A 25,621-nucleotide genomic window follows, 5' to 3' on the forward strand; every position below is an offset into this window, starting at 1 on the left:
GCACGGGAAAGTTGCTGCTGACTGGACTGCAGACAGTCAGCCTGTCAGGAAAGGCACGGGAAAGTTGCTGCTGACTGGACTGCAGACAGTCAGCCGGTCAGGAAAGGCACGGGAAAGTTGCTGCTGACTGGACTGCAGACAGTCAGCCTGTCAGGAAAGGCACGGGAAAGTTGCTGCTGACTGGAGTGCAGACAGTCAGCCCATCAGGAAAGGCACGGGAAAGTTGCTGCTGACTGGAGTGCAGACAGTCAGCCCATCAGGAAAGGCACGGGAAAGTTGCTGCTGACTGGACTGCAGACAGTGAGCCCATCAGGAAAGGCACGGGAAAGTTGCTGCTGACTGGAGTGCAGACAGTCAGCCCATCAGGAAAGGCACGGGAAAGTTGCTGCTGACTGGACTGCAGACAGTCAGCCGGTTAGGAAAGGCACGGGAAAGTTGCTGCTGACTGGACTGCAGACAGTCAGCCCATCAGGAAAGGCACGGGAAAGTTGCTGCTGACTGGAGTGCAGACAGTCAGCCCATCAGGAAAGGCACGGGAAAGTTGCTGCTGACTGGAGTGCAGACAGTCAGCCGGTTAGGAAAGGCACGGGAAAGTTGCTGCTGACTGGACTGCAGACAGTCTGCCTGTCAGGAAAGGCACGGGAAAGTTGCTGCTGACTGGACTGCAGACAGTCAGCCCATCAGGAAAGGCACGGGAAAGTTGCTGCTGACTGGACTGCAGACAGTCAGCCCATCAGGAAAGGCACGGGAAAGTTGCTGCTGACTGGAGTGCAGACAGTCAGCCGGTTAGGAAAGGCACGGGAAAGTTGCTGCTGACTGGACTGCAGACAGTCTGCCTGTCAGGAAAGGCACGGGAAAGTTGCTGCTGACTGGAGTGCAGACAGTCTGCCTGTCAGGAAAGGCACGGGAAAGTTGCTGCTGACTGGAGTGCAGACAGTCAGCCGGTTAGGAAAGGCACGGGAAAGTTGCTGCTGACTGGACTGCAGAGAGTCAGCCCATCAGGAAAGGCACGGGAAAGTTGCTGCTGACCGGACTGCAGACAGTCAGCCCACCAGGAAAGGCACGGGAAAGTTGCTGCTGACTGGACTGCAGACAGTCAGCCCGTCAGGAAAGGCACGGGAAAGTTGCTGCTGACTGGACTGCAGAGAGTCAGCCCATCAGGAAAGGCACGGGAAAGTTGCTGCTGACTGGACTGCAGAGAGTCAGCCCATCAGGAAAGGCACGGGAAAGTTGCTGCTGACTGGACTGCAGACAGTCATCCCGTCAGGAAAGGCACGGGAAAGTTGCTGCTGACTGGACTGCAGACAGTCAGCCCATCAGGAAAGGCACGGGAAAGTTGCTGCTGACTGGACTGCAGAGAGTCAGCCCGTCAGGAAAGGCACGGGAAAGTTGCTGCTGACTGGAGTGCAGACAGTCAGCCCATCAGGAAAGGCACGGGAAAGTTGCTGCTGACTGGAGTGCAGACAGTCAGCCCATCAGGAAAGGCACGGGAAAGTTGCTGCTGACTGGACTGCAGACAGTCAGCCCGTCAGGAAAGGCACGGGAAAGTTGCTGCTGACTGGAGTGCAGACAGTCAGCCTGTCAGGAAAGGCACGGGAAAGTTGCTGCTGACTGGAGTGCAGACAGTCAGCCGGTCAGGAAAGGCACGGGAAAGTTGCTGCTGACTGGACTGCAGACAGTCAGCCTGTCAGGAAAGGCACGGGAAAGTTGCTGCTGACTGGACTGCAGACAGTCAGCCGGTCAGGAAAGGCACGGGAAAGTTGCTGCTGACTGGACTGCAGACAGTCAGCCTGTCAGGAAAGGCACGGGAAAGTTGTGCTGACTGGAGTGCAGTCAGTCAGCCCATCAGGAAAGGCACGGGAAAGTTGCTGCTGACTGGACTGCAGACAGTCATCCCGTCAGGAAAGGCACGGGAAAGTTGCTGCTGACTGGACTGCAGACAGTCAGCCTGTCAGGAAAGGCACGGGAAAGTTGCTGCTGACTGGAGTGCAGACAGTGAGCCCATCAGGAAAGGCACGGGAAAGTTGCTGCTGACTGGAGTGCAGACAGTCAGCCTGTCAGGAAAGGCACGGGAAAGTTGCTGCTGACTGGACTGCAGACAGTCAGCCGGTCAGGAAAGGCACGGGAAAAGGAGGGCAAAACAAATGACCAGATGGCAGAAAAGAGAAGGCGCAGAATGTCAGTTCCCCACTGGCCAACACTAACTTTTGTTTTAAATAATCTGTACTGTCACAAGTTGCAGAACGGTAGCACAGTGGTTAGCACAGTTGCTTCACAGCTCCAGGGTCCCAGGTTCACGACAGACAATGTTCAATGTGGCAGCGACATAGACCCTGTGCACAGTCCATGATCATACTGAATGAAGGAGGAGGCTCGAGGGGCCGACACCTGTTCCCATTTATTTGGTGATGGATCGAATGGAAATGTTTGTAATGAACAAAAGGGTGAGACAGGGTAAGCTGAATCAGATTGTTTCCATTAGTTGAGGGGTCTGAAATGAAAGATTAAGTGCAGAAGATTTAAAACAGGAAGGAATTTCTTCACATAGAGCTGAGAGGCTGGAGAATTCATTTCCAGAGTTTGTGGTTGAGGCAAGAACTGCCCACATTCAAGTTTAGATTGGAGAGGTGGATGATAAAAGAGGCTGGGGGAAAAAAGAACAAGTTAATGTGATTACGACTACCTGTTTGCAGAAAAGGTAAAAGCCAAAATAAGCCTGCTTAGACTGGATGGCCATTTCTGTGCTGCGGTAACTGTGTGTGTCTCTGGAGGGGGCATGTTGGCTCATCAGTTCTGGAGCTCCACCTGCTGGAGAGGACGGGAAGTTGAGACATTGACCACTCCTCGCTGAAGAATAAAACATTCTATTCAAAGCGGGGTGTTGGAGGAGACGCCAGAGTGTGGCGACTGGGGGATTTTCACAGTAACTTCATTGTAGTGTACTTGTGACAATAAAGATTATTATTAAAACTCCAGAATTGACTTTTTCATAGTGAGCCGAGCGGTGCTGGTGGGGGGATAGGGGTGGAGCATGCGCGAATCGTGATCTCAGACCAGGTCAGGCTTAGTTTGAGGCAGGAGAGGCCGGGATGGAGAGGCCGGGATGGAGGTTAGATTTGGAGCAGGAGGAGAGGCCGGGATGGAGGTTAGATTTGGGGCTTTTGGCGGACAAGGGGTTCTGTGAGAAGGTGCGGTCGATGATCAGAGACTATGTGGAGTTGAATCAGAATGGGGAGCGACCACATTTTGGGAGGCGTTTTTAGGCGGGGGGGGGGGGGAGGTTATCGTGTGGGTGGCACAGTGGTTAGCACTGCTGCCTCACAGCACCCAGGGACCCGGGTTCAATTCCAGCCTCGGGTCACTGTCTGTGTGAAGTTTGCACTTTCTCCCCGTGTCTGCGTGGGTTTCCTCCGGGTGCTCCGGTTTCCTCCCACAGTCCAAAGATGTGCCAATTAGGTGGATTGACCATGATATATTGCCCCTTAATGTCCAAAAGGTTAGGTGAGGATATTGGGTTACAGGGATAGGGTGGAGATGTGGGCTTAGGAAGGGTGCTCTTTCAAGGGCCGGTGCAGACTTGATGGGCCGAATGGCGCCCTTCTGCACTGTAAATTCTATAATTCTATGATCTCGTTCAAGGGGCACAGAGATAGGAGGATGATTATGGACGGTTAATGGACGAGATAGTCGAGGTGGACAGGAAATATCCAAGTGCCCCCGCCAAGGAGGGGTTGGCGGAGAGAAAGAAATTACTGGGGCAGTTCGATAGATTGACAACGGGGAAGGCAGTGGGGCAGCTACGGAGAGCGAGGGGCTGCTGCAGTATGGATATGGAGAGAAGGCGAGCCGTATGCTAGCCCATCAGCTACGGCCACAGGCCGCATCTTGGGAAATCCTGAGAGTACAGACAGGGAAGGGGAGATAGTGTCAGAGCCAGGGAAGATTAACAAAGCGTTCAGGGAGTACTAGAAGTTATAAAGGGTCAATTAAGGTAGTGCGGAAGAGGATATGGGGCGGTTTTGGATGAGCTGGGATTCCCAAGGCTGGATGAGGAGAGGAAGCAGGCACTGGAGGAGCCATTAGGGCTGAGAAAGGTGATGGAAAGCATAAAAGGGATGAAGTCGGGGAAGGCCCCGGGGCCGGACGGTTAGCCGGCAGAGTTCTATAAGGAGTTTGTGACGGAGCTGGCACCACATCTATTAGGGATGTTTAGTGAGGCGCTGGAGTAGGGGGAGCTGCCGGAGACACTGACCCAGGCGTCGATCACGCTAATCCTGAAGAACGGGAAGGACCCATTGGAGTGTGGGTCATACAGGCACATATCATTGTTAAATACAGATGTGAAAGTGTTGGTTAAGTTAGTGGCAGGGAGGATGGAAGGATGCGTTCCGGGGGTGGTCGCAGACGTCCAAACGGGTTTCATAAAGGGCAACATTGCAGTAACATTAGGCGGTTACTAAACGTGATCATGACCCAGTCGAAGGGAACGGTACCGGAGGTAGTGGTTTCTCTGAGAGCGGAGAAGGCTTTCGACCGGATGGAGTGGCGGTACCTGTTTGAGATTTTGGGACGGTTTGGGCTGAGGTTTGAGGCGTGGCTGTGTCTGCTGTACGTGAAACTGAACTGTGAGGTGTGTAGAATGTTCTTTGATTTGTGTAGGTTTTTGTACCTTTGAATATATTTGGGAAAAAATTACACTTAAAAAAAAACTGTTCAGAATCCACCCAAAGGCACGACAGACAAAGGATTGTGTAACAAACAGAACAAATGTAATATTTATAAATAATAGATATCAAAGCCCCATCCTCACCAGCCCTCCTGCTGCAGCTGTAAATGTCCAGGGCAGTATTGGTGGGAGTGACCACCGCACAGTCCTTGTGAAGTTAAAGTCCTGTCTTCACATTGAGGATACCCTCCATTATGCTGAATGGGACAGACTCAGAACAGATCTAGCAACTTACGACTGGGCTACATTGAGACACTGGAGGCCATCAGCAGCAGCAGAATTGTTCAACTATAATCTGTAACCTCAGGGCCTAGCATATCCCCCACTCTACCATTACCATCAGGCTGGGGGATCTACTCTGGTCCAAAGCAGAGTAACCCCGGTGCAGCACAGGGCTACTTGCATGCTACCCAGTGGAAGCAGATGATTAGAGATAAGCAATTCCACAACCAAAGAATTAGATAAAAGCTTTGCAGTAATGCCACATTCGGTCATGAATAGTAGTGAAGATTAAACAACTAACAGGAGGAGGAGGGGACTCCACAAATATCCCCATCCTCAATGATGGGGGAGCCCAGTCGAAGACGAGGCTGAAGCATTAACATCTTCAGTTAGAAGTACCGAGTGGATGATCCATCTCGGCCACCCCTGCATCACGCCGGTCTTCAGCACATTCCATTCACTCCATGTGATATTAAGAAATGGCTGATGCCACTGGATACTGGGCCCTGGACACATCCTGCCAATAGTACTGAAGGTTGTGCTCCAGAACTAGCCACAGCCCTAGCCAGCAATGTGGACAATTGTCCAGTTGTGTCCAGCCACAAAAATCAGGACAAATCCAAGTCAGCCAATTACCACCCCATCAGTCACGTTCATCAGCAAAGTGAAGGAAGGTATGATCAACCGTGCTCTCAGCATCACTGACACGGCAATAACCAATAACCTGCACACTGATGAGAAGTTTGAGTTCTGCCAGGACTACACAACTCCTGACCCCATTGTGAGAAGCATTTAACAGCCTGGTTTCAAATACAGACAAATGAGCTGAACTCCAGAAACGAGGTACGTATCATTAGCCTCAACATCAAGGCAGCATTTGACCGAGTGTGGCATCAAGGAGCCCGAGCTAAACTGGAGTCAATGGGAATCAAGGGGGAAACTCTCCGCTGGTTGGAGTCATACCCGGCACAAAGGAAGATGGTTGTGGTGGTTGGAGGTCAATCATCTCAGCTCCAGGTCATCACTGCAGGAGTTCCTCAGGGTAGTGTCCTCAGCCCCAACCATCTTCACCTGCTTCAGCAGTCCTTCCTTCCATCATAAGGCCAGACGTAGGGATGTTCGCTGCACAATGTTCAGCACCATTCACGACTCCTCAGATACTGGAGCAGCCCATGTCCAATTCAGCAAAACCTGGACAATATCCAGGTTTGGACTGACAAGTGTCAAGTAACGTTAGCGCCACACGAGGGCCAGGCAACGACCATCTCCAACAAGAGAGAATCTATCTATCTTCCCTTGACATTGAATAGCATTAGATTTCTGAACCCCTCACTATCAACATCCTGCGGGGGTTACCATACTAATAATCTTTATAATCATCTTTCGTAGTGTCACAAGTAGGCTTACATAAGCAATGAAGTTACTGTGAAAAGCCCCTAGCCCCGAGTCGCCACACTCCGGCGCCTGTTCGGGTACACAGGGAGAATTCAGAATGTCCAATTCACCTAACAAGCACATGTTTCAGGACTTGTGGGAAGAAGCCAGAGCATCCGGAGGAAACCCACGCAGACACAGGGAGAACGTGCAGACTCCACACAGACAGTGACCCAAGCGGGAATCGATCCTGGGTCCCTGGAGCTGTGAAGCAACAGTGCTAACCACTGTGCTCCCGTGGCAGAAACTGTAACGGAAATTGTTCCACTTGCCTGGATGAGTGTAGCTCCAACAACACTCAAGAAGCTGGACACCATCCAGGACAAAGCAGCCCGCTTGATCGGCATCTCATCCACAAACATTCACTCCCTCCAACACTGATGCACAGTGGCAGCAGCATATACCACTTACAAGATGCAGCAACTCACCAAGATTCTTATGATAGCACCTTCCAAACTCACAAAAACAAAGACTTGTAATTACATAGGGATTTTCATGGCCTCAAGGCATCCCAAAGCATTTGACAGCCAATGAAGGACAAGGACAGCAAACACATGAGAACACCACCACCCAGGGGTTCCTCTCCCAGTCACTCACCATCCTGACTGGGAAATATATCACCGTTCCTTCACTGTCACTGGGTCAAAATCCTGGAACTCCCTCCCTCGCAGCACAGTGGGTGTACCTACACCTCAGGGACTGCAGCAGTTCCAGAAGGCAGCTCACCCCCACCTTCTCAAGGGCAATTAGAGGGGAAACAAGACTTTTAAAAATTCTAACAAGAGGTGTGGATGTCGCAGAGTGGACCACCCCCTGCTGTCCAGCCCTAATTGCCCTTGGACTGAGTGACTCACCAGAGGGCATTTAAATGTCAGACACATTGTTGTGGGACACCATGTAGGCCAGACCGGGTAAGGACGTCTGATTTTCTTCCCTGAACCAGATAGGTTTTTATGATAATCGGCAATGGTTTCATGGTCATCATTAGAATTCAAATGTCACCATCTGCTGTGGTAAGATTTGACCCTGCGTCCCCAGAGCTGGGTCTCTGAATCACTAGTCCAGTGACAATACCAGTGCCCCACTGGTTCCTCTTGACCAAAGCTGTGCAACTGAGTTGTCAAGCACCTCAAAAAATTAAACTATTGTGAGATAATCTTTTCTTTTCTAAACTCCAGGGAATTTAGGCCTTTGAACTTAATCTGTCCTGACAGGGCAATCTGTCATCCCAGCAATCAGCCAGGTGAACCTGCATTGCATTCTCTTAAGGCAAGCAAAGAGATCCCAAACTGTACAGTAACTCCAGGTGTGATCTCACCAGGCCCGATACAATTGACAGCAAGGCCTCTTCACTCTTGTACCCCAATTCTTTTCCAATAAAGGCTGCTGAACAATTTGTTTTCCTGTTTGCGCATTATATTAACATATCAACACTTCAAAGACCCTCCCAATGCCTCGCTCCCGGCCCTCCCAGACCCTCGCTCCAGGCCCTCCCAGACCCTCGCTCCCGGCCCTCCCAGACCCTCGCTCCCGGCCCTCCCAGACCCTCGCTCCCGGCCCTCCCAGACCCTCGCTCCCGGCCCTCCCCAAGCCTCGCGGCCCTCCCAGACCCTCGCTCCCGGCCCTCCCCAAGCCTCGCTCCCGGCCCTCCCAGACCCTCGCTCCCGGCCCTCCCCAAGCCTCGCTCCCGGCCCTCCCAGACCCTCGCTCCAGGCCCTCCCAGACCCTCGCTCCCGGCCCTCCCAGACCCTCGCTCCCGGCCCTCCCAGACCCTCGCTCCCGGCCCTCCCAGACTCTCGCTCCAGGCCCTCCCAGACCCTCGCTCCCGGCCCTCCCCAAGCCTCGCTCCCGGCCCTCCCAGACCCTCGCTCCAGGCCCTCCCAGACCCTCGCTCCCAGCCCTCCCCAAGCCTCGCTCCCGGCCCTCCCAGACCCTCGCTCCCGGCCCTCCCAGACCCTCGCTCCCGGCCCTCCTAGACCCTCGCTCCCGGCCCTCCCAGATCCTCGCTTCCTGCCCTTCCAACGCCTCGCTCCAGACCTCGCTTCCGGCCCTCCCAGATCCTCGCTCCCGGCCCTCCCAGATCCTCGCTTCCCGCCCTCCCAACGCCTCGCTCCCGGCCCTCCCCAAGCCTCGCTCCAGACCTCGCTTCCGGCCCTCCCAGATCCTCGCTTCCCGCCCTCCCAACGCCTCGCTCCCGGTCCTCCCAAAGCCTCGCTCCAGACCCTCCCAGACCCTCGCTCCAGGCCCTCCCAGACCCTCGCTTCCCGCCTTCCCAAAGCCTCGCTCCCAGCCCTCCCAGACCCTCGCTCCCGGCCCTCCCAGACCCTCGCTTCCCACCCTCCCAGACCCTCGCTCCCGGCCCTCCCAGACCCTCGCTCCCGGCCCTCCCAAACCCTCGCTTCCCACCCTCCCAGACTTTATTGATTCATAACAGCAAAACTTACTCAGTTGGCAAAACAGCTGTGAGATAAAATGAAGCTGAGGCAACTGCTAATTGTTTTACAGCAGAGAGGCAGGCAGCACAATCTACTGGAATTTGGTAACACTGCAATCTGGTGGTCTGATTCTAGCTACATGTGATCTGATCACTGAAATAAATCCCAATGGATGTGGGAGGAGAGGGGTGCAGCGGTGGGGTGGAGAGGGGGAGAGAGAGAAAGACAGAGACAGCCACTGGCCCGATAGAGAGAGAACTTCATCGGAATCCAAGGAGGATAGAAATATGTCTCCACAAACCTAACCCCACCGTTCCTGCCATTCCTCCTCCTGAACATCTTCACTTAAGAACTCTCTGCATTTCACAGCTGGAGCCTGTGAATTAAACCAGGGTCAATGCCAGAAAAGGCCATCTTGCCCATCAGGCCAACCTTACAAGTCCACACTGTTCACCATCAATGTGAGTCTGCTTTGGAATATTGCTTGGACTATTGAGTGTTTGGGAAACGAGGGAGTTTGGTAAGGAGGGAGCCAGATGATCCTTTCCTTTTCTACCTTTCCTCAAAATGAAAAATGGTAGCCTTGGTAAGTAGGACTTGGTGAGTATTTCTACTGTCCTTAATATACCCTAAACTAGAGGAAATAAAAATAATTGGAGTAATCTATGGGTGAGTCATGGCAGTGTAGCTTGACCATGTGGAATGCTCCTCTTGTGCGATGTGGGAAGTGAGGGACACTTCCGGTGTCCAGGTTGGCCACGTGTGCAGGAATCTGTGATTCGGAGTTGGAGCTGGAGTCACTGTAGAGCATCTCCAAGGGTGTGATCTTCGTGGAAAGCACATATAAAGAGGTAGTCGCACTGCACGTAAAGAGAGCACAGACAGAAGGGGAATAGGTGACCGTCAGACAGAGCGAAAGCACTACGCAGGCAAGTACTTGCAGGAGTGTGGGGAGAGTGCGGGAGTGTGGAGAGAGTGCGGGACTGTGGGGAGAGAGCAGGAGGATGGAGAGAGTGCGGGAGTGTGGAGAGAGTGCGGGAGTGTGTGGAGAGTGCGGGAGTGTGTGGAGAGTGCGGGAGTGTGGGGAGAGTGCGGGAGGATGCGGAGAGTGCGGGGAGAATGCGGGAGTGTGGGGAGAGTGCGGGAGTGTGTGGAGAGTGCGGGAGTGTGGGGAGAGTGCGGGAGGATGGGGAGAGTGCGTGAGGATGCGGAGAGTGCGGGGAGAATGCGGGGGTGTGGGGAGAGTGCGGGAGTGTGTGGAGAGTGCGGGAGTGTGGGGAGAGTGCGGGAAGATGGAGAGAGTGCGGGAGTGTGTAGAAAGTGCAGGAGTGTGGAGAGAATGCGGGAGTGTGGGGAGAATGCGGGAGTGTGGGGAGAGTGCGGGAGGATGGAGAGAGTGCAGGAGTGTGTAGAAAGTGCGGGAGTGTGGAGAGAATGCGGGAGGATGGAGAGAGTGCGGGAGTGTGTAGAAAGTGCAGGAGTGTGGAGAAAGTGCGGGAGTGTGGAGAGAATGTGGGAGTGTCTAAGAAAGAGGGATAGGGGACCTACCGCTGAGGAGGGCGGAGGGGAGCTTTCGGTATCTGGGATCCAGATAGCCAGGAGTCGGGGGGCCCTACATCAACTGAATCTGACGAGGTTGGTGGAGCAAATGGAGGAGGACTTCAAAAGATGGGACATGTTGCCGCTCTCGCTGGCGGGTAGAGTGCAGTCGGTCAAAATGGTGGTCCTTCCGAGGTTTCTGTTTGTGTTTCAGTGTCTTCCCATCGTGATCACCAAGTGCAGGAGTGTGGGGAGAGTGCGGGGAGATTGCGGGAGTGTGGGGAGAATGCGGGGAAATTGGGGGAATGTGGGGAGAGTGCGGGAGTGTGGGGAGAGTGCGGGAGTGTGGGGAGAGTGTGGGGAGATTTCGGGAGTGTGGGGAGAATGCAGGAGTGTGTAGAAAGTGCGGGAGTGTGGGGAGATTGCGGGAGTGTGGGGAGAGTGCGGGGAGATTGCGGGAGTGTGGGGAGAGTGCGGGAGTGTGTAGAAAGTGCGGGAGTGTGGGGAGAGTGCGGGGAGATTGCGGGAGTGCGGGGAGAGTGCGGGAGTGTGGGGAGAATGCGGGGAGATTGCGGGAGTGTGGGGAGATTGCGGGAGTGTGGGGAGAATGCGGGAGTGTGGGGAGAGTGCGGGGAGATTGCGGGAGTGTGGGGAGAGTGCGGGAGTATGGGGAGAGTGCGGGGAGATTGCGGGAGTGTGGGGAGAGTGCGGGAGTGTGGGGAGAGTGCGGGAGTGTGGGGAGAGTGCGGGAGTGTGGGGAGAGTGCGGGAGTGTGGGGAGGGTGCGGGAGTGTGGGGAGGGTGCGGGAGTGTGGGGAGAATGCGTGAGTGTGGGGAGAGTGCGGGAGTGTGGGGAGAATGCGGGGAGATTGCGGGAGTGTGGGGAGAGTGCGGGAGTGTGGGGAGAGTGCGGGAGTGTGGGGAGAGTGCTGAGTGTGGGGAGAGTGCTGAGTGTGGGGAGAGTGCTGAGTGTGGGGAGAGTGCGGGAGTTTGGGGAGAGTGCGGGAGTGTGGGGAGAGTGCGGGAGTGTGGGGAGAGTGCGGGAGTGTGGGGAGAGTGCGGGAGTGTGGGGAGGGTGCGGGAGTGTGGGGAGAATGCGTGAGTGTGGGGAGAGTGCGGGAGTGTGTAGAAAGTGCGGGAGAGTGGGGAGAGTGCGGGGAGATTGCGGGAGTGTGGGGAGATTGCAGGAGTGTGGGGAGAGTGCGGAAGTGTGGGGAGAGTGCGGGAGTGTGGGGAGAGTGTGGGGAGATTGCGGGAGTGTGGGGAGAATGCGGGGAGATTGCGGGAGTGTGGGGGGAGAGTGCGGGGAGATTGCGGGGAGATTGCGGGGGTGTGGGGAGAGTGCGGGAGTGTGTAGGAAGTGCGGGAATGTGGGGAGAGTGCTGCGAGATTGCGGGAGTGTGGGGAGAGTGCGGGGAGATTGCGGGAGTGCGGGGAGAGTGCGGGGAGATTGCGGGAGTGTGGGGAGAGTGCAGGGAGATTGCGAGAGTGTGGGGAGAGTGCGGGTGTGTGGGGAGAGTGTGGGGAGATTGCGGGAGTGTGGGGAGAATGCGGGAGTGTGGGGAGATTGCGGGAGTGTGGGGAGAGTGCGGGAGTATGGGGAGTGTGCGGAGAGATTGCAGGACTGTGGGGAGAGTGCGGGAGTGTGGGGAGAGTGCGGGAGTGTGGAGAGAGTGCAGGAGTGTGGGGAGAGTGCGGGAGTGTGGGGAGAGTGCGGGAGTGTGGGGCGAGTGCGGGGAGATTGCGGGAGTGTGGGGCGAGTGCGGGGAGATTGCGTGAGTGTGGGGAGAGTGCGTGAGTGTGGGGAGAGTGTGGAGAGAGTGCGGAGAGTGCGGGAGTGTGGGGAGAGTGCGGGAGTGTGGGGAGAGTGCGGGATTGTGGGGAGAGTGCGGGGAGAATGCGGGAGTGTGGGGAGAGTGCGGGAGTGTGGGGAGAGTGTGGGAGTGTGGGGAGAGTGTGGGGAGATTGCGGGGAGATTGCGGGGAGAGTGCGGGAGTCTGGGGAGAGTGCGGGATTGTGGGGAGTTTGCGGGAGTGTGGGGAGATTGCGGGAGTGTGGGGAGAATGCGGGAGTGTGGGGAGAGTGTGGGGAGATTGCGGGAGTGTGGGGAGATTGCGGGAGTGTCGGGAGATTGCGGGAGTGTGGGGAGATTGCGGGAGTGTGGGGAGATTGCGGGAGTGTGGGGAGATTGCGGGAGTGTGGGGAGAGTGCGGGAGTGTGGGGAGGGTGCGGGAGTGTGGGGAGAGTGCGGGAGTGTGGGGAGAGTGCGGGAGTGTGGGGAGAGTGCGGGAGTGTGGGGAGAGTGTGGGAGTGTGGGGAGAGTGTGGGGAGATTGCGCGAGTGTGGGGAGATTGCGCGAGTGTGGGGAGAGTGCGGGAATGTGGGGAGAGTGCGGGATTGTGGGGAGAGTGCGTGAGTGTGGGGAGATTGCGGGAGTGTGGGGAGAATGCGGGAGTGTGGGGAGAGTGTGGGGAGATTGCGGGAGTGTGGGGAGATTGCCGGAGTGTGGGGAGATTGCGGGAGTGTGGGGAGATTGCGGGAGTTTGGGGAGATTGCGGGAGTGTGGGGAGAGTGCGGGGAGATTGCGGGAGTGTGGGGAGATTGCGGGAGTGTGGGGAGATTGCGGGAGTGTGGGGAGATTGCGGGAGTGTGGGGAGATTGCGGGAGTGTGGGGAGTGTGGGGAGAGTGTGGGGAGAGTGCGGGGAGAGTGCGGGGAGATTGCGGGAGTGTGGGGAGAGTGCGGGAGTGTGGGGAGAGTGCGGGAAGAGTGTGGGAGTGTGGGGAGAGTGCGGGGAGATTGCGGGAGTGTGGGGAGAGTGTGGGGAGATTGCGGGAGTGTGGGGAGAGTGCGGGATTGTGGGGAGATTGCGGGAGTGTGGGGAGAGTGCGGGAGTGTGGGGAGCGTGTGGGGAGAGTGCGGGGAGATTGCGGGAGTGTGGGGAGAGTGCGGGAGTGTGGGGCGAGTGTGGGGAGATTGCGGGAGTGTGGGGAGATTGCGGGAGTGTGGGGAGAGTGCGGGAGTGTGGGGAGAGTGCGGGAGTGTGGGGAGATTGCGGGAGTGTGGGGAGAGTGCGGGAGTGTGGGGAGAGTGCGGGAGTGTGGGGAGAGTATGGGAGTGTGGGGAGAGTGCGGGGAGATTGCGGGAGTGTGGGGAGAGTGCGGGGAGAATGCGGGAGTGTGGGGAGAGTGTGGGAGTGTGGGGAGAGTGTAGGGAGAGTGTGGGAGTGTGGGGAGAGTGCGGGAGTGTGGGGAGAGTGCGGGAGTGTGGGGAGAGTGTGGGAGTGTGGGGAGAGTGCGGGGAGATTGCGGGAGTGTGGGGAGAGTGCGGGAGTGTGGGGAGATTGCGGGAGTGTGGGGAGAGTGAGGGGAGATTGCGGGAGTGTGGGGAGAGTGTGGGGAGATTGCGGGAGTGTGGGGAGATTGCGGGAGTGTGGGGAGATTGCGGGAGTGTGGGGAGATTGCGGGAGTGTGGGGAGATTGCGGGAGTGTGGGGAGAGTGTGGGGAGAGTGCGGGGAGATTGCGGGGAGATTGCGGGAGTGTGGGGAGAGTGCGGGAGTGTGGGGAGAGTGCGGGAGTGTGGGGAGAGTGTGGGGGTGTGGGGAGAGTGCGGGGAGATTGCGGGAGTGTGGGGAGAGTGCGGGAGTGTGGGGAGAGTGCGGGAGTGTGGGGAGAGTGCGGGGAGATTGCGGGAGTGTGGGGAGAGTGTGGGGAGATTGCGGGAGTGTGGGGAGATTGCGGGAGTGTGGGGAGATTGCGGGAGTGTGGGGAGATTGCGGGAGTGTGGGGAGATTGCGGGAGTGTGGGGAGAGTGTGGGGAGAGTGCGGGGAGATTGCGGGAGTGGGGGGAGATTGCGGGAGTGTGGGGAGATTGCGGGAGTGTGGGGAGTGTGGGGAGAGTGTGGGGAGAGTGCGGGGAGAGTGCGGGGAGATTGCGGGAGTGTGGGGAGAGTGCGGTAGTGTGGGGAGAGTGCGGGAGTGTGGGGAGAGTGTGGGGAGAGTGCGGGGAGAGTGCGGGAGTGTGGGGAGAGTGCGGGAGTGTGGGGAGATTGCGGGGAGATTGCGGGAGTGTGGGGAGAGTGCGGGAGTATAGTGTTGGGACAGAGGACCAGCCATGGTCATGTGAATGACGGAACAGGACCGAAGGGCCGAATGGCCGACTCCTGCTTTCTGTTTCTATTGAGGTTCTACCTAAATACCAACCCAACCGCTTCAAACTCCTGATGTTGTTGACTGGCTCCCTGGACAGTTCCTTCAAACCTGCCAACTTTACGTGTGGAGGAATTCCATCTGGTCGAACCATTCACCATCCCTCTGGAGATGGGTATTCTACCTGATTTGTTCCTTGCTTCTCCCCAGCTCCAGCCCATTCCATGTCTCTTAATTTAATTCCCAAACCATTGGTGGATGGTTTGCCTTGGTTAAACCAGATAATAGTTTAATCTCTCAATCAGTGTAAAGATCCAGAGTAATAAAGTAAATACTCGGTTTCTCGATGTGCTCTCAGGGAGGTTCATCAGCAAAGATCAACAAAATTCCATCACCAATGAACTGTCGCCTAGATTCCACAAAAGTATTGAAGGATCAGATTTTGCTCCATCTAAATCAACCTCTTGCTCAGCCTCCCCCAGACCATCCACATGGTTCACAGATACACTGTGAATTTGCACCCCTCACATTCCTGCTCTCGCTGGGTGCTGATGCGTCTAAAACCGTTTCCAAACAATCATCATAAAACATCCAGGATAAAGTGTGCCTCAAACCTGCCAACCCTGAGAATCAGAGGTCTCCTCGGGACGCCCGGTATGAAAGCTGACAAAAGCCACTCTGATTCAAAACACCCCAAACAAGCCATCCTGTGTAACCCCCCCACCCACATGTTACCCCCCGACCCCACCAGCCTCCCCGTGATACCCCCCCACTCCACCAGCCTCCCTGTGTATTCCCTCAAAATAAATTCTGTGTCTTTACCTGAGGGCACACCTGCCCATAGTAATTTCCGACAGACAGACTTTACCTGAGGGCACACCTGCCCATAGTAATTTCCGACAGACAGACTTTACCTGAGGGCACACCTGCCCATAGTAATTTCCGACAGACAGACTTTACCTGAGGGCACACCTGCCTGTAGTAATCTCCGACAGACAGACATTGCTGAGGGCAGGAAGCCAGTATCCGAGCAACCGTATCACATTTCCTCCAATCAGCAGCTGCTGCTTCTGCACTCTGACCTCCAGCAATTCCAGCTGCAAATAGACAATGAAGAAAGAAGAGTGATGTGTGGTCCCAAAGGGGGGGGCGGGGGGGGGAGAAAGAGGGGACGCGGGAGTCGAGAGGGGGAGGTCGGGAGACAATAAAAGCTGTATCTCCCCCTACGTATTCACAGGAATTTAGAAGGATTAAAGGGGATCTAATAAAAATGTATAACATTCCGACAGGGCTGGACAGACTGGATGCAGGGACTTTGATTTCCTGCCCACTCCTCACTCACAATAAGGCCCGCCCCCCACCCCTTCACAGTTATGCCTGTGCCCCAAATCTTCCACTGAACATTAGACTCACAAGGACAGCCTGAACCACCACCCCCACCCCCACCCCAGCCCCCGCCCCCAGTCCCTCCCCCAGTCTCCAAACCAGCCCCTCCCCCAGTCCCAGCCCCTCCCCCAGCCCCCACCCCTCCCCCAGTCACCAAACCAGCCCCTCCCCCAGTCCCAGCCCCTCCCCCAGTCCCCGCCCCAGCCCCTCCCCAGTCCCTGCCCCAGCCCCCACCCCTCCCCAGTCTCCAAACCAGCCCCTCCCCCAGTCCCCACCCCAGCTCCCGCCCCAGCCCCTCCCCCAGTCCCTGCCACTCCCCCAGTCTCCAAACCAGCCCCTCCCCCAGTCCAAGCCCCTCCCCCAGCCCCCGCCCCTCCCCCAGTCTCCAAACCAGCCCCTCCCCCAGTCCCTGCCCCAGTCCCTCCCCCAGTCCCCACCCCAGCCCCTCCCCCAGCCCCCGCCCCTCCCCCAGTCTCCAAACCAGCCCCTCCCCCAGTCCCAGCCCCTCCCCCAGTCTCCAAACCAGCCCCTCCCCCAGTCCCCGCCCCAGCCCCTCCCCCTGCCCCTCCCACAGTCTCCAAACCAGCCCCTCCCCCAGTCCCAGCCCCTCCCCCAGTTCCGCCCCAGCCCCTCCCCCAGTCCCTGCCCCAGCCCCCACCCCTCCCCCAGTCTCCAAACCAGCCCCTCCCCCAGTCCCCACCCCAGCTCCCGCCCCAGCCCCTGCCCCAGTCCCAGCCCCAGCCCCCAGCTCCCACCCCAGCCCCAGCTTTACCTCCAGCTCCTTCCACTATTCCTCTGACCACAGCCTGAACACCCTGGGGCTTCATCAGCCTCTCAGTGAGCAGGTGGCCACACCGACGTCGCAGCCAGGCTGGGGCCTGTGGGAGAGTCTTGGTTTCCCCACCCGTCACAGACACCACCTGGAAATACACAAGAGGAAAAGCAATAGGCCAAAAATACATCACAATCAATCTGATTACTGCACTCAAGCTCCGAATGGGCAGCACTCACTGCTGCAAAGGTGCAAACAGCTTCTCACCGTCCACAGCAGTGCTTGGAGTATAGTGTTCAATTCTGGTCGCCACACTACCAGAAGGATGTGGAGGCTTTAGAGTGGGTGCAGAAGAGATTTACCAGAATGTTGCCTGGTATGGAGGGCATTAGTTATGAGGAGCGATTGAATAAACTCGGTTTGTTCTCACTGGAACGAAGGAGGTTGAGGAGCGACCTGATAGAGGTATACAAAATTATGAGGGGCATAGACAGAGTGGATAGTCAGAGGCTTTTCCCCAGGGTAGAGGGGTCAATTACTAGGGGGCATAGGTTTAAGGTGAGAGGGGCAAGGTTTAGAGTAGATGTACAAGGCATGTTTTTTTACGCAGAGGGTAGTGGGTGCCTGGAACTCGCTACCGGAGGAGGTGGTGGAAGCAGGGACGACAGGGACATTTAAGGGGCATCTTGACAAATACATGAATAGGATGGGAATAGAGGGATACGGACCCCGGAAGTGTAGAAGATTTTAGTTTAGACGGGCAGCATGGTCGGCACGGGCTTGGAGGGCCGAAGGGCCTGTTCCTGTGCTGTACATTTCTTTGTTCTTTGTTCTATCTCTCCCCACGGCAACACCCCAACCGCCCACAGCAACTCTCCCCAACCGCCCCCAGCAACTCTCCCCCAGCAACTCTCCCCCAGCAACTCTCCCCAACCGCCCCCAGCAACTCTCCCCAACCGCCCCCAGCAACTCTCCCCAACCGCCCCCAGCAACTCTCCCCAACCGCCCCCAGCAACTCTCCCCAACCGCCCCCAGCAACTCTCCCCAACCGCCCCCAGCAACTCTCCCCAACCGCCCCCAGCAACTCTCCCCAACCGCCCCCAGCAACTCTCCCCAACCGCCCCCAGCAACTCTCCCCCAGCAACTCTCCCCAACCGCCCCCAGCAACTCCCCCCAACCTCCCCCAGCAACTCTCCCCCAGCAACTCTCCCCAACCACCCCCAGCAACTCTCCCCCAGCAACTCTCCCCAACCACCCCCAGCAACTCTCCCCCAGCAACTCTCCCCAACCGCCCCCAGCAACTCTCCCCAACCGCCCCCAGCAACTCTCCCCAACCGCCCCCAGCAACTCTCCCCAACCGCCCCCAGCAACTCTCCCCAACCGCCCCCAGCAACTCTCCCCAACCGCCCCCAGCAACTCTCCCCCAGCAACTCTCCCCAACCGGCCCCAGCAACTCTCCCCAACCGCCCCCAGCAACTCTCCCCAACCGCCCCCAGCAACTCTCCCCCAGCAACTCTCCCCAACCGGCCCCAGCAACTCTCCCCAACCGCCCCCAGCAACTCTCCCCCAGCAACTCTCCCCAACCGCCCCCAGCAACTCTCCCCAACCGCCCCCAGCAACTCTCCCCAACCGCCCCCAGCAACTCTCCCCAACCGCCCCCAGAAACTCTCCCCCAGCAACTCTCCCCAACCGCCCCCAGCAACTCTCCCCCAGCAACTCTCCCCAACCGCCCCCAGCAACTCTCCCCAACCTCCCCCAGCAACTCTCCCCAACCGCCCCCAGCAACTCTCCCCAACCGCCCCCAGCAACTCTCCCCAACCGCCCCCAGAAACTCTCCCCCAGCAACTCTCCCCAACCGCCCCCAGCAACTCTCCCCCAGCAACTCTCCCCAACCGCCCCCAGCAACTCTCCCCAACCTCCCCCAGCAACTCTCCCCCAGCAACTCCCCCCAACCGCCCCCAGCAACTCTCCCCAACCGCCCCCAGCAACTCTCCCCAACCGCCCCCAGCAACTCTCCCCAACCGCCCCCAGCAACTCTCCCCCAGCAACTCTCCCCAACCGCCCCCAGCAACTCTCCCCAACCGCCCCCAGCAACTCTCCCCCAGCAGCTCTCCCCAACCGCCCCCAGCAACTCCCCCCAACCGCCCCCAGCAACTCTCCCCAACCGCCCCCAGCAACTCTCCCCCAGCAACTCTCCCCAACCGCCCCCAGCAACTCTCCCCAACCGCCCCCAGCAACTCTCCCCAACCGCCCCCAGCAACTCCCCCCAACCGCCCCCAGCAACTCTCCCCAACCGCCCCCAGCAACTCCCCCCAACCGCCCCCAGCAACTCTCCCCAACCGCCCCCAGCAACTCCCCCCAACCGCCCCCAGCAACTCTCCCCAACCACCCCCAGCAACTCTCCCCCAGCAACTCTCCCCAACCGCCCCCAGCAACTCTCCCCAACCGCCCCCAGCAACTCTCCCCAACCGCCCCCAGCAACTCTCCCCAACCTCCCCCAGCAACTCTCCCCAACCGCCCCCAGCAACTCTCCCCAACCGCCCCCAGCAACTCTCCCCAACCGCCCCCAGCAACTCTCCCCAACCGCCCCCAGCAACTCCCCCCAACCGCCCCCAGCAACTCTCCCCAACCGCCCCCAGCAACTCTCCCCCAGCAACTCTCCCCAACCGCCCCCAGCAACTCCCCCCAACCGCCCCCAGCAACTCTCCCCAACCGCCCCCAGCAACTCTCCCCAACCTCCCCCAGCAACTCTCCCCAACCGCCCCCAGCAACTCTCCCCAACCGCCCCCAGCAACTCTCCCCAACCGCCCCCAGCAACTCCCCCCAACCGCCCCCAGCAACTCTCCCCAACCGCCCCCAGCAACTCTCCCCAACCGCCCCCAGCAACACTCCCCAACCACCCCCAGCAACTCTCCCCAACCGCCCCCAGCAACTCCCCCCAACCGCCCACAGCAACTCTCCCCAACCGCCCACAGCAACTCCCCCCAACCGCCCCCAGCAACTCTCCCCAACCGCCCCCAGCAACTCTCCCCAACCGCCCCCAGCAACTCCCCCCAACCTCCCCCAGCAACTCTCCCCAACAGCCCCCAACAACACTCCCCAACCGCCCCAAGCAACTCTCCCCACGGCAACACCCAACCTCCCTCAGTAACACTTCCCAGGCAACACTTCACCTCTGGCAATACCCTAATCGCCCTGACAGCACCCTGACTCTCCCTCAACAACAACTCCCCACCTATAATATCACTACTGGCAACACCCTCTCTGCTGACAAAACTCTCCGGCAACTCCCCATTCCTCCCAGCAACACCATCTCTCCCCAAGCTGTCAATTCCAACCCCTTTTCAGGTCCAGACCATTTGCCCTCATATCCTCCACTTTGCCTCTTTCCACCCACCTGCTGTTGAAACCCTCAGTTCCAAACTCAACAATTCTACTGCTCTCTCAGGTAGTGTCTCACCCTCAGTAAACTGCAGCTTATCCATAACTCTGCTGCCAGCATAATAATGTATCAACACCCCTGTATTTTGAGTCCGCAAAAAGATCAGCATGATCTTATTGAATGGCGGAGCAGGCTCGACAGGCCAGATGGCCGACTCCTGCTCCTAGTGCTTATGTTCTGTACTGACTCAAAATTACAGTTCCTATTTTCATGGACAGTAGCCACCTTCTCGCTATAACTTCCTCCATCACCATTTAACCAATCTGGTCTCTTGTATATGCCCGTCCCTTTAACCTACCCTTCCTAACTGTGCCTTCAGCTGTTTCCGCAGCATAGGGTCAGAGACAATTACCTGCTTTGCTCCTCCCTGTAAAATCAGCAACTCCTTGATGACAATCGGCTGATATACTTGATCCAGAAGGTTCCGCAATGCCTGGTGGCAGCCCTGCTGTTCAGCAACAGTGAGACCCTGACAATGACAAACATGTTACACAAAACTACAAACCATCACCCTCAACTCAAACAATTTTATGCAGTTTTAATTTTACTCATTCAGCTAATGAGGTGCATCCAATTCCAGATTTGTATATTTATTAAATTAATAAAGGATGTAACTAGTATGGTAGATAAAAGGGAACCAGTAGATGTAGTGTACCTACATTTCCAACAGCATTCAATAAGTTATATATTATTACGATCCCGGAACAGACCCCACATTGGCTAGGATACTGGATAGAAACGCCAATATTTCATTTTCATTTTTTAAGACTGTGAAGAAAAGATCCCTTGCTCCAAGAATCATCTCCCACAAAATAGAGATGTGGTATATTAAAACAAATTGTATTACTTTTTAACAATCCATTGGGATATGAGCGTTACTGGCTGAGCCAGCATTTGTTGCCCATCCCTAATTGACCTTGAGCTGAATAGCTCACTCGGCCATTCCAGAGAGCATTTAAGAGTCAACCGCATTGCTGTGGGTCTGGAGTTACATTCAGGCCAGACCGGGTAAGGACGGCAGATTTCCTTCCCTAAAGGACATTAGTGAACTAGATGGGTTTTTGCAACAATCGACAATGATTTCATGGTCATCATTAGGTTTTTAATTTCAGATTTGTATTGAATTCAATTTCACCATCTGCAGTGGTGGGATTCAAACCTGGGTCCCCAGAGCATTACTCTGGCTCTCTGGATTACTGGTCCAGTGACAATACCACTGCCGAACACAGCATTAAAATATCTTTATCACACAAGAAAAATAGTTTACAATTACCCTTAGACAATGCTAATCAATACAGTGACACAATAACCCTTAACTGCTATCTTTATTCCCACTAAAACAACAGAACCATCTCAGATCCCAATCCACTTTTAAATACAGTTAGCTCTCAGGAATACTTGCTTAAGAGATGTTCTTTGGAGACTGTTTTAAGAGCTAGACCTGAATCCAGTCAGAACAATGCAGGATCTCTAGTTGAAGTCTTCACAAACTGTCTTTATGTTTTGACCTCCGTTTCCCAACTGAAACATTCTCTGCTGAAATGCCCGGTACTCGAGATCTTCCCATTAATTACATCATCTTACCAAGCTGAACCAGGTATCTGATTAACTACTCCACAGGGAACCCCTTTAATCCAAACAAAAATCTATTAGCCCAAGCTTTTACAATGCTTTAATTGCACCTCTGGCTCCCAAAAAGCCCATCAACCAGGATTCTTTTAAAGCCTGACTTCAGCAATTACAAACTGACTCAGGTTTTAAACCCTTGCAGCGCTAAATAATATCTGAAATCCCCATATTCCTCGCAGCATGGAGGGAGGATTGGTTAACAAATAGCAAGCAGAGAGTAGAGTTAAATGCGTCATTTGACATTAAATGAAATGAAAATTGCTTATTGTCACAAGTAGGCTTCAATGAAGTTACTGTGAAAAGCCCCTAGTCTCCACATTCCGGCGCTGTTCGGGGAGGCTGTTACGGGAATTGAACCGTGTTGCTGGCCTGCCTTGATCTGCTTTCAAAGCCAGCGATTTAGCCCTGTGCTAAACAGCCCCATTTTCAGGTTTTCAGGCTGTGACTAGAAGTCTCCTGCAAGGAGCAGTGATTGGCTCTCAGCTATTTACAATGGAGATGAAAGCCATAGACCAGCGGTACCCGAACAGGCTGCTCTATATCATTGTACTGTTTCCTATCACAGGCTGGGGTGCCCAGAATTCAGCCTCTGATTGGAAATGCTGGATACAGTTTGAAACTCAAATTGTATAAATCACAAGGTGAGAGGGGGGCGGGTGCGAGAGGCGAGAGGGGCGGGTGCGACAGGCGAGAGGGGCGGGTGCGACAGGCGAGGTGGCGACAGGCGAGAGGGGCGGGTGCGAGAGGGGCGGGTGCGAGAGGGGCGGGTGCGACAGGAGAGAGGGGCGGGTGCGACAGGCGAGAGGGGCGGGTGCGACAGGCGAGAGGGGCGGGTGCGACAGGCGAGAGGGGCGGGTGCGACAGGTGAGAGGGGCGGGTGCGAGAGGCGAGAGGGGCGGGTGCGAGAGGGGCGGGTGCGACAGGAGAGAGGGGCGGGTGCGACAGGCGAGAGGGGCGGGTGCGACAGGCGAGAGGGGCGGGTGCGACAGGCGAGAGGGGCGGGTGCGACAGGCGAGAGGGGCGGGTGCGACAGGCGAGAGGGGCGGGTGCGACAGGCGAGAGGGGCGGGTGCGACAGGCGAGAGGGGCGGGTGCGAGAGGCGAGAGGGGCGGGTGCGAGAGGCGAGATGGGCGGGTGCGAGAGGCGAGAGGGGCGGGTGCGAGAGGCGAGAGGGGGCGGGTGCGACAGGCGAGGGTGCGACAGGCGAGAGTGGCGGGTGCGAGAGGCGAGAGGGGCGGGTGCGAGAGGGGCGGGTGCGACAGGCGCGGGTGCGACAGGCGAGAGGGGCGGGTGCGAGAGGGGCGGGTGCGAGAGGGGCGGGTGCGAGAGGCGAGAGGGGCGGGTGCGAGAGGCGAGAGGGGCGGGTGCGAGAGGCGAGAGGGGCGGGTGCGAGAGGCGAGAGGGGCGGGTGCGAGAGGCGAGAGGGGCGGGTGCGAGAGGGGCGGGTGCGAGAGGCGAGAGGGGCGGGTGCGACAGGCGAGAGGGGCGGGTGCGACAGGCGAGAGGGGGCGGGTGTGACAGGCGAGAGGGGCGGGTGCGACAGGCGAGAGGGGCGGGTGCGAGAGGCGCGGGTGCGACAGGCGAGAGGGGCGGGTGCGACAGGCGAGAGGGGCGGGTGCGACAGGCGAGAGGGGCGGGTGCGAGAGGCGAGAGGGGCGGGTGCGACAGGCGAGAGGGGCGGGTGCGAGAGGCGAGAGGGGCGGGTGCGAGAGGCGAGAGGGGCGGGTGCGACAGGCGAGAGGGGCGGGTGCGACAGGCGAGAGGGGCAGGTGCGACAGGCGAGAGGGGCGGGTGCGACAGGCGAGAGGGGCGGGTGCGACAGGCGAGAGGGGCGGGGTGCGACAGGGGCGGGTGCGACAGGCGAGAGGGGGGGGTGCGACAGGCGAGAGGGGCGGGTGCGACAGGCGAGAGGGGCGGGTGCGACAGGCGAGAGGGGCGGGTGCGACAGGCGAGAGGGGCGGGTGCGACAGGCGAGAGGGGCGGGTGCGACAGGCGAGAGGGGCGGGTGCGACAGGCGAGAGGGGCGGTGCGACAGGCGAGAGGGGCGGGTGCGACAGGCGAGAGGGGCGGGTGCGACAGGCGAGAGGGGCGGGTGCGACAGGCGAGAGGGGCGGGTGCGACAGGCGAGAGGGGCGTGTGCGACAGGCGAGAGGGGCGGGTGCGACAGGCGAGAGGGGCGGGTGCGAGAGGCGAGAGGGAGGGAGAGAGCACAGACCAATGTAATAATAATCGCTTATTATCACAAGTAGGTTCAATGAAGTTACTGTGAAAAGCCCCTAGTCCGGCACCTGTTCGGAGTGCTGCTGGCATTGTTCTGCATTACAAGCCAGCTGTTTAGCCCACTGTGCTAAGGGTTGTATGGTGATTAGCACTGCTGCCTCACAGCTCCAGGGACCCAGGTTCAATTCCGGCCTCCGGCGACTGACTGTGCAGTTTGCACTTTCTCCCAGTGACTCCGTGGTTTCCTCCGGGTGCGCCGGTTTCTTCCCACGCCAAAGATGTGCAGGTTAGGTGGATTGGCCAGGATAAATTGCAACTTAGTGTCCAAAAGGTTCGGTCGGGTTATTGGGTTTACAGGGATAGGGTGGAGGCGTGTGCTTAAGTAGGGTGCTCTTCCGAAGGGCGTGTGCAGACTCGATGGGCCGAATGGCCTCCTTCTGCACTGTAGGAATTCTATGACAGGCAAGAGGGAGGCAGGGAGCGCGCACTCAAGGGGGGCTGGGAGCGCGCGTGAAAGGGAAGGGCAAAGGTCAGAGGTGGAGCGAGGGCTAATACAACAAAGGTTCACTCAATTGGTCCCTGAGATGAGGGGGTTGTTCTACGATGAAAGACTTCAAGGTTCATGTGTAGCTATCAGGAGCAAGAACTCTAGTTCCAAGCCGCAGCTGGGCTCACCTATCCAGCACAGACTGACTACTCAATCTGGGCCTTTTGGTTTCTGTACAAATCCCCAGGACTACTCCCACCAAGCTCCAAATAAAAAATGGGTGTGAACAGCCAGCTGGGTCAGTATCCGGTGAGAGAATAGATCAGCCATTGAGGCAGCCAAGCTGTTCAGCTCATTTCTCTGTGAATGCTGACTGCTAGATTCGGAGCCAGGTAATAATCTTCCCTGCAGTCGACCATACAGTTTGTATTGATACCTCCAGGTTACTGCTAATTACTATTAGGGTTGGTTATTGTACCTTCTGTCTCTCTCTGTCCTCCTGTGAGACCTCCACTGATACCGAGCTCCGCTGACATGTGTTTGGTGAATAAAGCAGTTGGCAGAGACTGGCTAACAAATCTCCAAAGTGCCTGGTGTGGAGCAGGCTCTCTAAGGAGGGATGGTGAGCGATCTCAAGGAGTGCCAGGGTGACAATGTGAAGCCTCAAAATTCCTCTGGGAGATGCCAAGCGATGAACCATCTTCTCAACTGTCGCTGCAAAATCCGACCGGCAGCGAAGAGGAGTTCCCACTCCCGGCAGGAGATACGGGCAAATCCCAAGAGTCACGACAAACTGCAGAGCTGACTGGACGGTTTTCTGTTGTGAGATACTCAGGGCATCAGGGGGTAGTGCTGGTGCACACTCTGGGGTTTTGGGGTTTGGTTTTGGGGGGGTGAAGTGTGCTAACAACTCAATCATCTCCTGCTTTAAGCACAAGAGCAGCACCAGGAGCTCAGTAACAAAGTTCCACACAGCATCCTCCGGCCTGGCTGACCACGCGAACCGAGACATCACCCTCTCCCTCAGCTGCTTCAATGGTGCCCAGTCAGCATCCTGCTGAAGCTTCTGTTCCAGGACACACAGATTGTGAGACAGGGTCTGCAGCAGCACCTCCTCTCGGCTGCTCTGAGCCGTCTGCGCGCAGGCTTCGGAGAAAAAAAAACGAAAAGCAAATTCATCAG

At 57.2% G+C, this 25,621-nt stretch overlaps 1 protein-coding gene across 1 annotated transcript in view; it reads right to left on the reverse strand.

The window, feature by feature from the left end:
• The window catches only part of tango6 (transport and golgi organization 6 homolog (Drosophila)), a 301,792-nt gene that overhangs the window by 211,977 nt on the left and 64,194 nt on the right, over positions 1 to 25,621 (reverse strand). Inside the window, exons 9-12 of the mRNA XM_072466775.1 lie at positions 24,918 to 25,585; positions 20,456 to 20,572; positions 16,662 to 16,809; positions 15,464 to 15,600 (exon numbers count right to left, since the gene is read on the reverse strand). Coding sequence (XP_072322876.1) covers positions 15,464 to 15,600; positions 16,662 to 16,809; positions 20,456 to 20,572; positions 24,918 to 25,585 — 1,070 coding nt within the window. The remainder of the gene's footprint in view (positions 1 to 15,463; positions 15,601 to 16,661; positions 16,810 to 20,455; positions 20,573 to 24,917; positions 25,586 to 25,621) is intronic.

This window comes from Scyliorhinus torazame, chromosome 10, assembly GCF_047496885.1.
Source record: "Scyliorhinus torazame isolate Kashiwa2021f chromosome 10, sScyTor2.1, whole genome shotgun sequence".
Taxonomy (NCBI): Eukaryota; Metazoa; Chordata; class Chondrichthyes; order Carcharhiniformes; family Scyliorhinidae; genus Scyliorhinus; species Scyliorhinus torazame.